Source organism: Columba livia, chromosome 2, assembly GCF_036013475.1.
Source record: "Columba livia isolate bColLiv1 breed racing homer chromosome 2, bColLiv1.pat.W.v2, whole genome shotgun sequence".
Classification (NCBI taxonomy): Eukaryota; Metazoa; Chordata; class Aves; order Columbiformes; family Columbidae; genus Columba; species Columba livia.
In genome coordinates, this window is record NC_088603.1 from 162,688,703 (window position 1) to 162,702,149 (window position 13,447).

General features: G+C 66.1%; 1 protein-coding gene, 1 long non-coding RNA gene and 1 pseudogene across 2 annotated transcripts; 1 reads left to right on the top strand and 2 right to left on the bottom strand.

Moving 5' to 3' along the window:
* Positions 1-649: 649 nt before the first annotated feature.
* Positions 650-12,686, bottom strand: HGH1 (HGH1 homolog). The gene is made up of 6 exons (XM_065054703.1): positions 10,612-12,686; positions 8,591-8,691; positions 5,540-5,638; positions 5,366-5,457; positions 3,211-3,333; positions 650-1,118 (listed from the first exon to the last, which is right to left on the bottom strand). Exons 1-6 carry the CDS (start codon positions 11,118-11,120, stop codon positions 942-944), a joined length of 1,101 nt encoding a protein of 366 aa, XP_064910775.1. The 5' UTR covers positions 11,121-12,686; the 3' UTR covers positions 650-941.
* LOC135578897 (5S ribosomal RNA) lies at positions 4,782-4,900 on the bottom strand (annotated as a pseudogene).
* On the top strand, positions 11,350-13,085 carry LOC135578752 (uncharacterized). The gene is made up of 2 exons (XR_010470828.1): positions 11,350-11,490; positions 12,680-13,085. It is a non-coding gene; the product is annotated as an uncharacterized LOC135578752 (long non-coding RNA).
* Positions 13,086-13,447: the final 362 nt, after the last annotated feature.

Sequence of the window (13,447 nt, forward strand, 5' to 3'; positions counted from 1 at the left end):
CCGGGTGCCCCATACAGGAGGGGGATCAGCCCCCAGACCCCCGGGTGCCCCATACAGGATGGGGATCAGCCCCCCAGACCCCCAGGTGCCCCATACAGGATGGGGATCAGCCCCCAGATCCCGGGTGCCTCATACAGGAGGGGGATCAGCCCCCAGACCCCCGGGTGCCCCATACAGGAGGGGGATCAGCCCCCAGACCCCCGGGTGCCCCATACAGGAGGGGGATCAGCCCCCAGACCCCCGGGTGCCCCATACAGGATGGGGATCAGCCCCCAGACCCCCGGGTGCCCCATACAGGAGGGGGATCAGCCCCCCAGATCCCGGGTGCCCCATACAGGAGGGGGATCAGCCCCCAGATCCCGGGTGCCCCATACAGGAGGGGGATCAGCCCCCAGATCCCGGGTGCCACATACAGGAGGGGGATCAGCCCCCAGATCCCGGGTGCCCCATACAGGAGGGGGATCAGCCCCCAGATCCCGGGTGCCCCATACAGGGGGGGGATCACGAGGGTGGGTGGGGCTGAGCTTGTGCCCCCCCTGCAGCAGCCATGGCCGGGGCAGGAGGAGGGGACCTGCTGTGACAGTGACAGTGACAGCCCTGAGCCCACACCCCCCCCGCGCCCCTCACCCTCCCCTGGGGGCCACCGCGGTTTTGGGCCAGAAACCTTTTATTTTGCGAGTCGTGTTGGGCAGCCCTGGGCCGCCCCCGTGGCAGCAGTGGGGCAGCCCCACGGCGGGGGGGCCGGGCGCAGCACCCCTGCGCGTCTCAGCCTCCTCCCACGGCAGAGCTGCGGGGACGAGGGGCGTTGTGCCCCCAGGACCCCAAACTGGCTCCCCCAGCAGCAGGGAGGAGCGGGGGGCTGGGGAGGCACCCCGAGGGGCGGACTGTCCCTGCAGGTCCCCGGGTGTCGCGGCTGTGCCGGGGGCCAAGCCGGCCGCCCCTCACCGTGGGGGCTCCTCGGGGCGCGGTGCGGAGCCCCGTGCCGCCCGCTGCTCTTCCTCCCGCCACCGCTCCTCCTCCTCGCGGTCCAGGCGCTGCAGCTGCTGCTCCACGTCCTCGGGGACCGTCACCTCCAGCAAGTTCTCCAGCCCCGGCGCGGGCTCGTCCCCGATCAGCACCTTTGTCCCGGGAGGGTGACAGGTTGGTGGGACCCCCACCCACGGCCCCACAGCGCCGTGGGGAGCAAAGAGAGAGCCTGGGAGCAGCTCTGCACCCCCGGGACACTGCTGGCCCCACCAGGGACACAACTGCCCCCCTTGGGGACCCTGCCGTCCCCCCAGAACCCTGCTGTCCCACCCAGGACCCTCCTGTCCCCTCCCAGGGACCCTGCTGTTCCCCCCAGGACCCTGCTGTCCCCCCAGGGACCCAGCCGCCCCCCTTGGGGATCCTCCTGTCCCCTCAGGACCCTGCTGTCCCACCCAGGACCCTGCTGTCCCCCTTGGGGATCCTGCTGTCCCCTCAGGACCCTTCTGTCCCACCCAGGACCCTCCTGTCCCCTCCCAGGGACCCTGCTGTCCCCTCAGGACCCTGCTGTCCCCCCAGGGACCAAGCCGTCCCCCTTGGGGATCCTCCTGTCCCCTCAGGACCCTGCTGTCCCACCCAGGACCCTGCTGTCCCCTCAGGACCCTGCTGTCCCCGCCAGGGACCCAGCCGTCCCCCTTCGGGATCCTCCTGTCCCTGCCAAGGGACACAGCTGCCCTGCTTGGGGATCCAGATGCCCCACCAGGACCCTCCTGTCCCCACCAGGGACCCAGCCACCCCCCTTGGGGATCCTGCTGTCCCCTTTGGACCCTGCTGTCCCCCCAGGACCCTGCTGTCCCCGCCAGGGACCCAGCCACCCCCCCTGAGGATCCTGCTGTCCCCCCAGAACCCTGCTGTCCCACCCAGGACACTGCTGTCCCCTCCCAGGGACCCTGCTGTTCCCCCCAGGACCCCGCTATCCCCACCAGGGACCCAGCCGTCCCCCTTGGGGATCCTGCTGTCCCCTCAGGACCCTGCTGTCCCCGCCAAGGGACACAGCTGCCCCACTTGGGGACCCAGATGCCCCACCAGGACCCTCCTGTCCCCACCAGGGACCCTGCCGCCCGCCTTGAGGACCCTGCTGTCCCCTCTGGACCCTGCTGTTCCCCCCAGGGACACAGCTGCCCCCCTTGGGGATCCTGCTGTCCCCTCCCAGGGACCCAGCTGCCCCCCCCGGGGATCCTGCTGTCCCCCCAGAACCCTCCTGTTCCCCAGGGACCCTCCTGTCCCCGCCAGGGACCCAGCTGCCCTCCCTGGGGATCCTCCTGTCCCCCGCAGAGACCCAGCCGCACCCCCGGGGATGCTGCTGTCCCCCCAGGACCCTCTTGTCCCACCCAGGGACCCTTCTGTCCCTGCCAGGGACCCAGCTGCCCTCCCTGGGGATCCTGCTGTCCCCACCCAGAACCCTGCTGTCCCCCCCCAGGGATCCTGCTGTCCCCCCAGAACCCTGCTGTCCCCCCCCAGGGATCCTGCTGTCCCCCCAGAACCCTGCTGTCCCCCCCAGGGACCCAGCCGTCCCCCTTGGGGATCCTCCTGTCCCCCCCAGGACCCTGCTGTCCCCTCCCAGGAATTCTGCTGTTCCCCTTGGGGATCCTGCTGTTCCCTCCCAGGGACCCAGCTGCCCCCCTTGGGGATCCTGCTGTCCCCCCAGAACCCTCCTGTCCCACCCAGGGACCCTGCTGTCCCCCCCAGGGATCCTGCTGTCCCCCCCGAACCCTCCTGTCCCACCCAGGGACCCTGCTGTCTCCCCCAGGGACCCAGCTGCCCCCCTTGGGGATCCTGCTGTCCCCCCAGGACCCTGCTGTCTCCTCCCAGAGACCCAGCCACCCCCCCGGGGATCCTGCTGTCCCCCCAGGACCCTGCTGTCCCCGCCAGGGACCCAGCTGCCCCCCCAGGGGATCCTGCTGTCCCCCAGGACCCTGCTGTCCCCCCCAGGGACCCAGCCGTCCCCCCGGGGATCCTGCTGTCCCCCCAGGACCCTGCTGTCCCCCCAGGACCCTGCTGTCCCCTCCCAGGGACCCAGCCACCCCCCCTGGGGATCCTGCTGTCCCCCCCAGGGACCCAGCTGCCCCCCGTGGGGATCCTGCTGTCCCCCCAGGACCCTGCTGTCCCCCCCAGAGACCCAGCCGCCCCCCTTGGGGATCCTGCTGTCCCCCCAGGACCCTGCTGTCCCCCCAGGCCGCAGCTGACCTGGATGAGCCTCTCGCAGGCAGCCAGCACGCGGGGGTCCCGCTCCCAGTGGTGCAGCTCCCGCAGCACCAGGTACGTCCCCCTGTCCCGCACCGTGCGCCGGCCGGCCTTGGTGGCCGTGAGCTGCGGGGGACAGAGCAGCAGCGTGGGGCTGTGCGGTGACAGCCGGGGACAGTCCAGCCACAACCCACGTCCTGAGAACCTCGTGTCCGTCTGTCCAGCCCTCCAGGGCTGGTGACTCCAGCACTGCCCTGGGCAGCCTGTTCAATGCCCCACAGCCCTTTGGGGGAGAAACTGTCCCCCGTTTCCCACCTCAGCCCTCGCTCCTCCAGACCGGACCATCCTCGGTCCCTCCCGGGGGAGCAGCTCCGGTCCCTTCACCGCCCTGGCTGCCTCTGTCCCCACTGTGTCCCCTCCCCCCTCCAGTGCCGAGCAGCCCCTCGTCCCACGGCCCAGGACACCGCTGGTCGCCTTTGCCACCAGAACCTGCTACTGGCTCCCGCAGTGGCCACTGAGCCCCCCATGGTGGCCACGGGCACCCCTGGGTGTGCAGAGCCGCCCTCAGCCAATTGTCCCCACCTGTCCCACACTGAGCTCCGCGAGGTCCCTGGTGCAGGAACGTTTAACACAGGAATGTGTCTTTACCCAAGTGGGGACCTGCCCCAGCAGGGGAGGACAGACAGACATCGGACTACGAATCCTTGGGGTGAAACAAAGTCTCTTCCAACTAATCCCGGAATGCAAACCGAGTCCTGCATTTACAAGTCAGTTCTGCCCTGTTCCGTGTGCCGACCTTTACGTACAACACCCGCTCTTGCAAAACCGTTAATAAAATATGTTTTGCTGCGAGATCCTGCCTGGGCCTATCGGCACGGGGAGCGTTTCCTGCACCCGTCACACCATCCCTGCAGCTGCCCGGGGCCCCGGTGCCAACACCCCCGGCTCGGTGTCACCCACAGACACAGTGACACGATCCCAGAGTGCCAGGGGTTGGGAAAAGCTCATCCAGCGCAACCCCCGGAGCAGGAACACCCAGCTGAGGTGACACAGGAAGGTGTCCAGGGGGCTGGAATGTCTGCACAGAAGGAGACTCCACAACCCCCTGGGCAGCCTGGGCCAGGCTCTGCCACCCTCACCCCAACAAGTTGCTTCTCCTCTTGCAGTGGAACCTCCTGTGTTCCAGTTTGCACCCATTGCCCCTTGTCCTGTCCCTGGTTGTCACCAGAAGAGCCTGGCTCCATCCTCCTGACACTGCCCCTTTCCATCTTGATCCCCAGCAATGAGTCCCCCCTCAGTGTCCTCTTGTCCAGCTCCAGAGCCCCAGCTCCCTCAGCCTTTCCTCACACGGGAGATGCTCCACTCCCTCCAGCATCTTGGTGGCTGCGCTGGACTCTCTGCAGCAGTTCCCTGTCCTCCTGGAACTGAGGGGCCACAACTGGACACAATATTCCAGGTGTGGTCTCCCCAGGGCAGAGCAGAGGGGCAGGAGAACCTCTCTGACCTACTGACCCCCCCTTCTAACCCACCCCAGGTCCCATTGGCTTCCTGGCCACAAGGGCCAGTGCTGGCTCAGCCCACAGCACCCGCTGTTCCCACCTGGTCTCCCATCCAAGTACTGACCGGGCCCGACCCTGCTTAGCTTCCCACATCAGATGAGATCAGCTGTTCTCAGGGCGGTATGGCTCTATATATTATATATATATGTTTCTCAAGTATATCCTGATAGTACCTGAACTAAACCCTTTTTCAAAGGCAGAGCAGAGGGGCAGGAGATCCTCTCTGACCTACTGACCCCCCCTTCTAACCCACCCCAGGTACCATTGGCTTCCTGGCCACAAGGTCTCCCATCCAAGTACTAACCAGGCCCGACCCTGCTTAGCTTCCCAGATCACGCATTCCCAGGGTGCTATGGCTGTATACATTACATACATATATGATCCCCAAGTGTATCCTGATAGTATCTGAACTAAACTCTCTTTTCAAGGGCAGAGCAGAGGGGCAGGAGATCCTCTCTGACCTACTGACCCCCCCTTCTAACCCACCCCAGGTACCATTGGCTTCCTGGCCACAAGGGCCAGTGCTGGCTCACGGTCACCCTGCTGTCCCCAGGACCCCCAGGTCCCCAATTTCCACGCCCTCGTCCCGTGGCACCCACCAGCATGATGGATTCCAGCAGCATCTGGCGGATGTCGGGCTCCTCCTCGCGCCGCTTGTCCTGCGGCAGGTACTGCAGCTCGGGGGGCAGCCCTGGGGGGCAGGCGGCCTCAGCGGGGGGGGACACGGCCGGCAGCCCCCGGACACCCCCTGCCGCCCCCCGACGCCCCCTCACGTTCCATCTCGTCCTCGGGGAGCTCCTCGGGGCCGGCCAGGGGCAGCAGCAGGAAGGGCAGGATGTCGACCTCCTCGCTCAGCAGCCACTCATGATCCTCTGCGGAGAACGGGGGTCAGAGGAGCCCCCACAGCCCAGCTCAGCCCCCCACCCCACCCCTGAGCCCCCACCCCACCGCTCCCCCCCCCAGTGGCACGGCGGGGGATCTGAAGGGCAACGCATGGAAGATCTCACACTAAAGGAGCCACCCCTGTCACCCGCACCGGCTAAACCCGGTTCTGTCACCCACACCGGCTAAACCCGGCCCTGTCACCCGCACCGGCTAAACCCGGCCCTGTCACCCACACCGGCTAAACCCGGTTCTGTCACCCACACCGGCTAAACCCGGCCCTGTCACCCACACCGGCTAAACCCGGCCCTGTCACCCACACCGGCTAAACCCGGCCCTGTCACCCGCACTGGCTAAACCCGGCCCTGTCACCCGCACTGGCTAAACCCGGCCCTGTCACCCGCACTGCCTAAACCCGGCCCTGTCACCCACACTGGCTAAACCCGGCCCTGTCACCCACACCGGCTAAACCTGGCCCTGTCACCCGCACTGCCTAAACCCGGTTCTGTCACCCGCACTGGCTAAACCCGGCCCTGTCACCCACACCGCCTAAACCCGGCCCTGTCACCCGCACCGGCTAAACCCGGCCCTGTCACCCGCACCGGCTAAACCCGGCCCTGTCACCCACACTGGCTAAACCCGGTTCTGTCACCCGCACTGGCTAAACCCGGCCCTGTCACCCACACTGGCTAAACCCGGTTCTGTCACCCACACCGGCTAAACCCGGCCCTGTCACCCACACCGGCTAAACCCGGCCCTGTCACCCGCACCGGCTAAACCCGGTTCTGTCACCCGCACTGGCTAAACCCGGTTCTGTCACCCACACCGGCTAAACCCGGCCCTGTCACCCACACCGGCTAAACCCGGTTCTGTCACCCGCACTGGCTAAACCCGGCCCTGTCACCCGCACTGGCTAAACCCGGCCCTGTCACCCACACCGGCTAAACCCGGTTCTGTCACCCACACCGCCTAAACCCGGCCCTGTCACCCGCACCGGCTAAACCCGGCCCTGTCACCCGCACCGGCTAAACCCGGCCCTGTCACCCACACTGGCTAAACCCGGTTCTGTCACCCGCACTGGCTAAACCCGGCCCTGTCACCCACACTGGCTAAACCCGGTTCTGTCACCCACACCGGCTAAACCCGGCCCTGTCACCCACACCGGCTAAACCCGGCCCTGTCACCCGCACCGGCTAAACCCGGTTCTGTCACCCGCACTGGCTAAACCCGGTTCTGTCACCCACACCGGCTAAACCCGGCCCTGTCACCCACACCGGCTAAACCCGGTTCTGTCACCCGCACTGGCTAAACCCGGCCCTGTCACCCGCACTGGCTAAACCCGGCCCTGTCACCCACACTGGCTAAACCCGGCCCTGTCACCCGCACTCGCTAAACCCGGCCCTGTCACCCACACCGGCTAAACCTGGTTCTGTCACCCGCACTGGCTAAACCCGGCCCTGTCACCCACACCGGCTAAACCTGGCCCTGTCACCCACACCGGCTAAACCCGGTTCTGTCACCCACACCGCCTAAACCCGGCCCTGTCACCCGCACCGGCTAAACCCGGCCCTGTCACCCGCACCGGCTAAACCCGGCCCTGTCACCCACACTGGCTAAACCCGGTTCTGTCACCCGCACTGGCTAAACCCGGCCCTGTCACCCACACTGGCTAAACCCGGTTCTGTCACCCACACCGGCTAAACCCGGCCCTGTCACCCACACCGGCTAAACCCGGCCCTGTCACCCGCACCGGCTAAACCCGGTTCTGTCACCCGCACTGGCTAAACCCGGTTCTGTCACCCACACCGGCTAAACCCGGCCCTGTCACCCACACCGGCTAAACCCGGTTCTGTCACCCGCACTGGCTAAACCCGGCCCTGTCACCCGCACTGGCTAAACCCGGCCCTGTCACCCACACCGGCTAAACCCGGTTCTGTCACCCACACCGCCTAAACCCGGCCCTGTCACCCGCACCGGCTAAACCCGGCCCTGTCACCCGCACCGGCTAAACCCGGCCCTGTCACCCACACTGGCTAAACCCGGTTCTGTCACCCGCACTGGCTAAACCCGGCCCTGTCACCCACACTGGCTAAACCCGGTTCTGTCACCCACACCGGCTAAACCCGGCCCTGTCACCCACACCGGCTAAACCCGGCCCTGTCACCCGCACTGGCTAAACCCGGCCCTGTCACCCGCACTGGCTAAACCCGGCCCTGTCACCCACACTGGCTAAACCCGGCCCTGTCACCCGCACTCGCTAAACCCGGCCCTGTCACCCACACCGGCTAAACCTGGTTCTGTCACCCGCACTGGCTAAACCCGGCCCTGTCACCCACACCGGCTAAACCTGGCCCTGTCACCCACACCGGCTAAACCCGGTTCTGTCACCCACACCGGCTAAACCCGGCCCTGTCACCCGCACTGCCTAAACCCGGCCCTGTCACCTGCACCGGCTAAACCCGGTTCTGTCACCCACACTGCCTAAACCCGGCCCTGTCACCCACACCGGCTAAACCCGGTTCTGTCACCCACACCGGCTAAACCCGGCCCTGTCACCCGCACCGGCTAAACCCGGTTCTGTCACCCGCACCGGCTAAACCCGGTTCTGTCACCCACACCGGCTAAACCCGGCCCTGTCACCCGCACTTGCTAAACCCGGTTCTGTCACCCACACTGGCTAAACCCGGTTCTGTCACCCACACTGGCTAAACCCGGCCCTGTCACCCGCACGGGCTAAACCCAGGCAGTGTCACCCACACTGGCTAAACCCGGTTCTGTCACCCACACTGGCTAAACCCGGCCCTGTCACCCACACCGGCTAAACCCAGGCAGTGTCACCAGTCTAAAGCACAGCCCCACACCGGTGTGGGTGCGATCCCCATCCCAGCTCCCCCAGAGCTGGAGGCCGGTGCCGGAGCCGGAGCCGGTGCCGGTGCCCTCACCGTGCTCGAAGCAGCAGTTCCTGAGGGCGCCCACGATGCCCCGGCGATGGACGGCGGAGTCCCCGTACTGGGTGAAGGGCAGCAGCCGCTGCACCGAGCGCCTGCGGGGACGGGCACACCGGGCGGTCACACCGCGACGGGCACACCGGGCGGTCACACCGCGACGGGCACACCGGGCGGTCACACTGGGGACAGTCACACTGGGATGGACACACCATGACAGTCATACCGGGGACGGACACACTGGTACAGTCACACCGGGTGATCACACAATGACAGTCACACCATGACGGGCACACTGGGCGGTCACACCGGGGACCGCCACACTGGGATGGACACACCAGGGACAGTGACACTGGGATGGACACACTGGGACAGTCACACTGGGATGGACACACCATGACAGTCACACCGGTACAGTCACACTGGGGACGGACACACCGGTACAGTCACACTGGGTGATCACACCATGACAGTCACACCGTGATGGTCACACTGGGGACGGTCACACCAGGGATGGACAAGCCAGACAGTCCCACCAGGACGGACACACTGGGACAGTCACACACCAGGATGGACACAGCATGACAGTCACACCGGGGATGGACACACCGGTACAGTCACACTGGGTGACCACACCATGACAGTCACACCGTGATGGTCACACTGGGGACCGTCACACCAGGATGGACACACCGGTACAGTCACACCGGGTACGGACATACCGGGTGATCACACCGGTACAGTCACACTGGGGACCATCACAGTAGGATGGACACACCGGGGACGGTCACACTGGGATAATCACACACCAGGATGGACACACCACGACAGTCACACCGTGGATGGACACACCGGTACAGTCACACCAGGGACGGACACACTGGGTGATCACACCGTGATGGTCACACCAGGGACCATCACACTAGGATGGACACACCAGGGACGGTCACACTGGGAATGACACACTGGGACAGTCACACCGGTACAGTCACGCTGGGGACAGACACACCAGTACAGTCACACTGGGTGACCACACCATGGCAGTCACACCATGATGGTCACACTGGGGACCATCACACTAGGATGGACACACTGGGGACAGTCACACCGGGATGGACACACTGGGGACAGTCACACTGAGCGATCACACCATGACAGTCACACTGGGCCGGTCACATTGGGGACCGTCACACTGGGATGGACACACTGGGACACTCACACACCAGGAGGGACACACCACGACAGTCACACCGTGGATGGACACACTGGTACAGTCACACTGGGTGATCACACCAGTACAGTCACACCGGTACAGTCACACCGGTACAGTCACACTGGGTGATCACACCGGTACAGTCACACCGGTACAGTCACAGCGGTACAGTCACACTGGGTGATCACACCATGACAGTCACACCGTGGACAGACACACCAGTACAGGCACACCGGTACAGTCACACCGTGGATGGACACACCGGTACAATCACACTGTGGACAGACACACCGGTACAGTCACACTGGGTGATCACACCACGACAGTCACACCGTGGACAGACACACCAGTACAGTCACACTGGGTGATCACACCATGACAGTCACACTGGTACAGTCACACCGGTACAGTCACACCGGTACAGTCACACCGGGTGATCACACCACGACAGTCACACCGGTACAGTCACACCGGTACAGTCACACCGGTACAGTCACACTGGGTGATCACACCGGTACAGTCACACCGGTACAGTCACACCGGTACAGTCACACCGGTACAGTCACACCGGGTGATCACACCACGACAGTCACAGCGGTACAGTCACAGCGGTACAGTCACACCGGTACAATCACACCGGTACAGTCACAGCGGTACAGTCACACTGGGTGATCACACCACGACAGTCACACCGGTACAGTCACACCGGTACAGTCACAGCAGTACAGTCACAGCGGTACAGTCACACTGGGTGATCACACCAGTACAGTCACACTGGGCCGACCTCACTCACGCCGGGCCGTACCGGGAGCGGTCCAGCAGTTCGCGGCGGCCCTCGGGCAGCTGGCTGAGGTTGCAGAGCAGCGGCCCGAGCTGCGCGGGCGGCCCGGGCTCCCCGAGCGCGGCCAGCAGCCGCCCCAGCCCGGGCCCGCGCTCCCGCAGGCCCCGCAGCACCCGCCGCGCCGCGCCGCGCTCCCGGCACAGGTTGGCCAGCAGCCCGCAGGCCGGCCCGGCCGGCAGCAGCGGCAGCAGCGCGGGCAGCGCCGCCAGCAGCGCCTCCCGGGCCGCGGGCTCGGCCGACACGTTCACCAGGCAGCCCAGGGCGTCGCGGGCCGCGGGCGGGCCCGGCGCCGCCGCCAGCTCCAGCAGGGCCGCCAGGGCCTCGGGCCGCCCCGCCAGCAGCCGCCGCCCCGCCGCGTCCCCCGACAGCGCCAGCGCCGCCGCCGCCGCGCCCGCCCGCGCCGCCGCGCCCGCCGCCGGGGCCAGCAGGGCCGCCAGCTCCGCCAGCGCCGCCTCCGCCGCCGCGTCCGCCATGCCGGGCGCCTCCAGCACGACGAGCGTCACCTAGCAACCGGCGCGCCCCTCCCACCCGGGGTGATGGGCGTGCCCGAGAGCCAATGAGCGCCCGGCTGCTCCGGTCTGCCACAGCGCGGCCGCCAAAGGGGGAGGGCCCGGCGGAGAAAGGGCTTCTGGGATTGGAGGTTCGCCCGGCGTTGCGCTGCCCCGCCCCACTGGGCCCCGCCCCCCGGCTCTGCGGCGCCGCCGGGTCCTAGTGCGAGCGGGTGGCCCCGGGGGTCGCAGCGCGGGGCCGCCGTTCCCCGCGGGACCCCACGCGTGACCGCGGCCACCGCGCCGTCACTGCGACCCTCCCGTCGCCACCCAGCCCTTCCTCGGCGGGACGAAGGTCAGAACAGCCAGCCCCTGGCTCCCCGCACCGCGGAGCTGCCCGTTGCGCTCCCGGGTGCCCCCGCGTCACTCGTTCCCACAGCCGTGGCCCCACGGCGGGGCTCGGGGTGGCCAAGGCCCCGGGGGCACCGGGGTCCTGCTGCTGACACCCGTGTGGTCCCGGTGCTGCCCCAGTTCAGTCCCGGTGCTGTCCCAGTTCAGTCCCGGTGCTGTCCCTATGCAGTCATCCCCACGCTGCTCTGCTTCAGTCCCGGTGCTGTCCCAGTTCAGTCCTGGTGCAGTCCCAGTTCAGTCCCGGTGCTGTTCCAGTTCAGTCCCGGTGCTGCCCCAGTTCAGTCCCGGTGCTGTTCCAGTTCAGTCCCGGTGCTGTCCCTATGCAGTCATCCCCACGCTGCTCTGCTTCAGTCCCGGTGCTGCCCCAGTTCAGTCCCGGTGCTGTCCCAGTTCAGTCCCGGTGCAGTCCCAGTTCAGTCCCAGTGCTGTCCCAGTTTGGTCCCTATGCCCAGTTCAGTCCTGGTATCCAGTTCAGTCCTGGTGCAGTCCCACTTTGGTCCCAGTGCGGTCCCCATGCTGTCCCCAGTTAGGTCCCGGTGCTGTCCCAGTTCAGTCCTGGTGCAGTCCCAGTTTAGTCCTGGTTCAGTCCCACTTTGGTCCCCGTGCAGTCCTCAATGCTGTCCCAGTGTGGTCCCGGTGCTGTCCCTGGTTCAGTCCCACTTTGGTCCCAGTGCGGTCCCCGGTTAGGTCCCGGTGCTGTCCCAGTTCAGTCCTGGTGCCCAGTTCAGTCCTGGTGCCCAGTTTAGCCCTGGTGCAGTCCCAGTTCGGTCTTGGTGCAGTCCCAGTGTGGTCCCAGTGCTGTCCCTGGTTCAGTCCCACTTTGGTCCCCGTGCGGTCCCCAGTTAGGTCCCGGTACAGTCCCAGTTCAGTCCTGGTGCCCAGTTTAGCCCTGGTGCAGTTCCAGTTCGGTCCTGGTGCAGTCCCAGTTCAGTCCTGGTGCAGTCCCAGTTTAGCCCTGGTGCAGTCCCAGTTCGGTCTTGGTGCAGTCCCAGTTTGGTACCGGTGCTGTCCCTGGTTCATTCCCACTTTGGTCCCAGTGCGGTCCCGGTGCTGTCCCTGGTGCTGACCTCGTGCTTTCTCCACCCCGAAGACCCCCACATTAAAACCCCATTCTTGCCTTTTCCTCCCCAAAGATCCGTCGCCCAGCTGATTGACAAACACCCACGGCTGCGGCGGTTCCTGCTCGTGCCCCGGCAAACCCACCACAGCCGGGAGCAGAAAACTCACCAGAAGCTGTTTAACCATAAAAAAGCGACGACTGAGGTTGGGGATATCTCACAAGCGACGGCACGAGCTCCGGTCCCGGCGTTCCCGGCGTTCCCGGCGCGCGGCGTGTGCCGCAGGATTCACCGCAGCGGGAACGGCGCCGGGAACCGCGGCTCCGAGAGCTCGGAAATGAAACCAGCAAATCCTGCCAAACATCCAGCGAGCAAAGAGCCAAAAGCCCTTAAATGTGACTCGAGAGACGCTGGAGCAGCAAAACAAAGTGATTAAATGGATGATAAAACTATAAAATAAAGTGATAAAATAGAGGACAAAGCGACAGCAGGACGTGAGGGCAGAGACCGACGGCTGCCGCGTGGGGCCGGAGCGGGAGCGACCCTCGGAACAAGCGCAGGACGAAATCCGGTGTTTCTAAGCCCAAACCCAAAGCCACCGGGTCACAGCAGGTGACTGGTGGTGACGGGGACAGCGTGGGGACGGGATGAGCCCCCCCGCCGCGCAGCCAGCGGCGATTGATCATCGCTTAAGGAAGGAAGATGATGTTGGCGCGTTGAACGCGGGCCGGTGAGCCGGCAGCGCAGCCGGGAGCCGTGGCGGCGCAGGGACCTGCGACCGTCAGCACCCGCGCCCCCCGTGGTCCCCCCCAGCCCCCGTGTCCCCAAGGATGGGGGGACGAA

Excerpts from the sequence above, each read along its gene's own strand:
- HGH1 (XM_065054703.1), bottom strand. The coding sequence starts at position 11,120 with ATGGCGGACGCGGCGGCGGAGGCGGCGCTGGCGGAGCTGGCGGCCCTG. Across the intron at positions 5,639-8,590 it reads GAACTGCTGCTTCGAGCACG|AGGATCATGAGTGGCTGCTG; the intron begins GTGAGGGCACCG and ends CGTTCTCCGCAG. Across the intron at positions 1,119-3,210 it reads CCTGCGAGAGGCTCATCCAG|GTGCTGATCGGGGACGAGCC; the intron begins GTCAGCTGCGGC and ends CCCGGGACAAAG.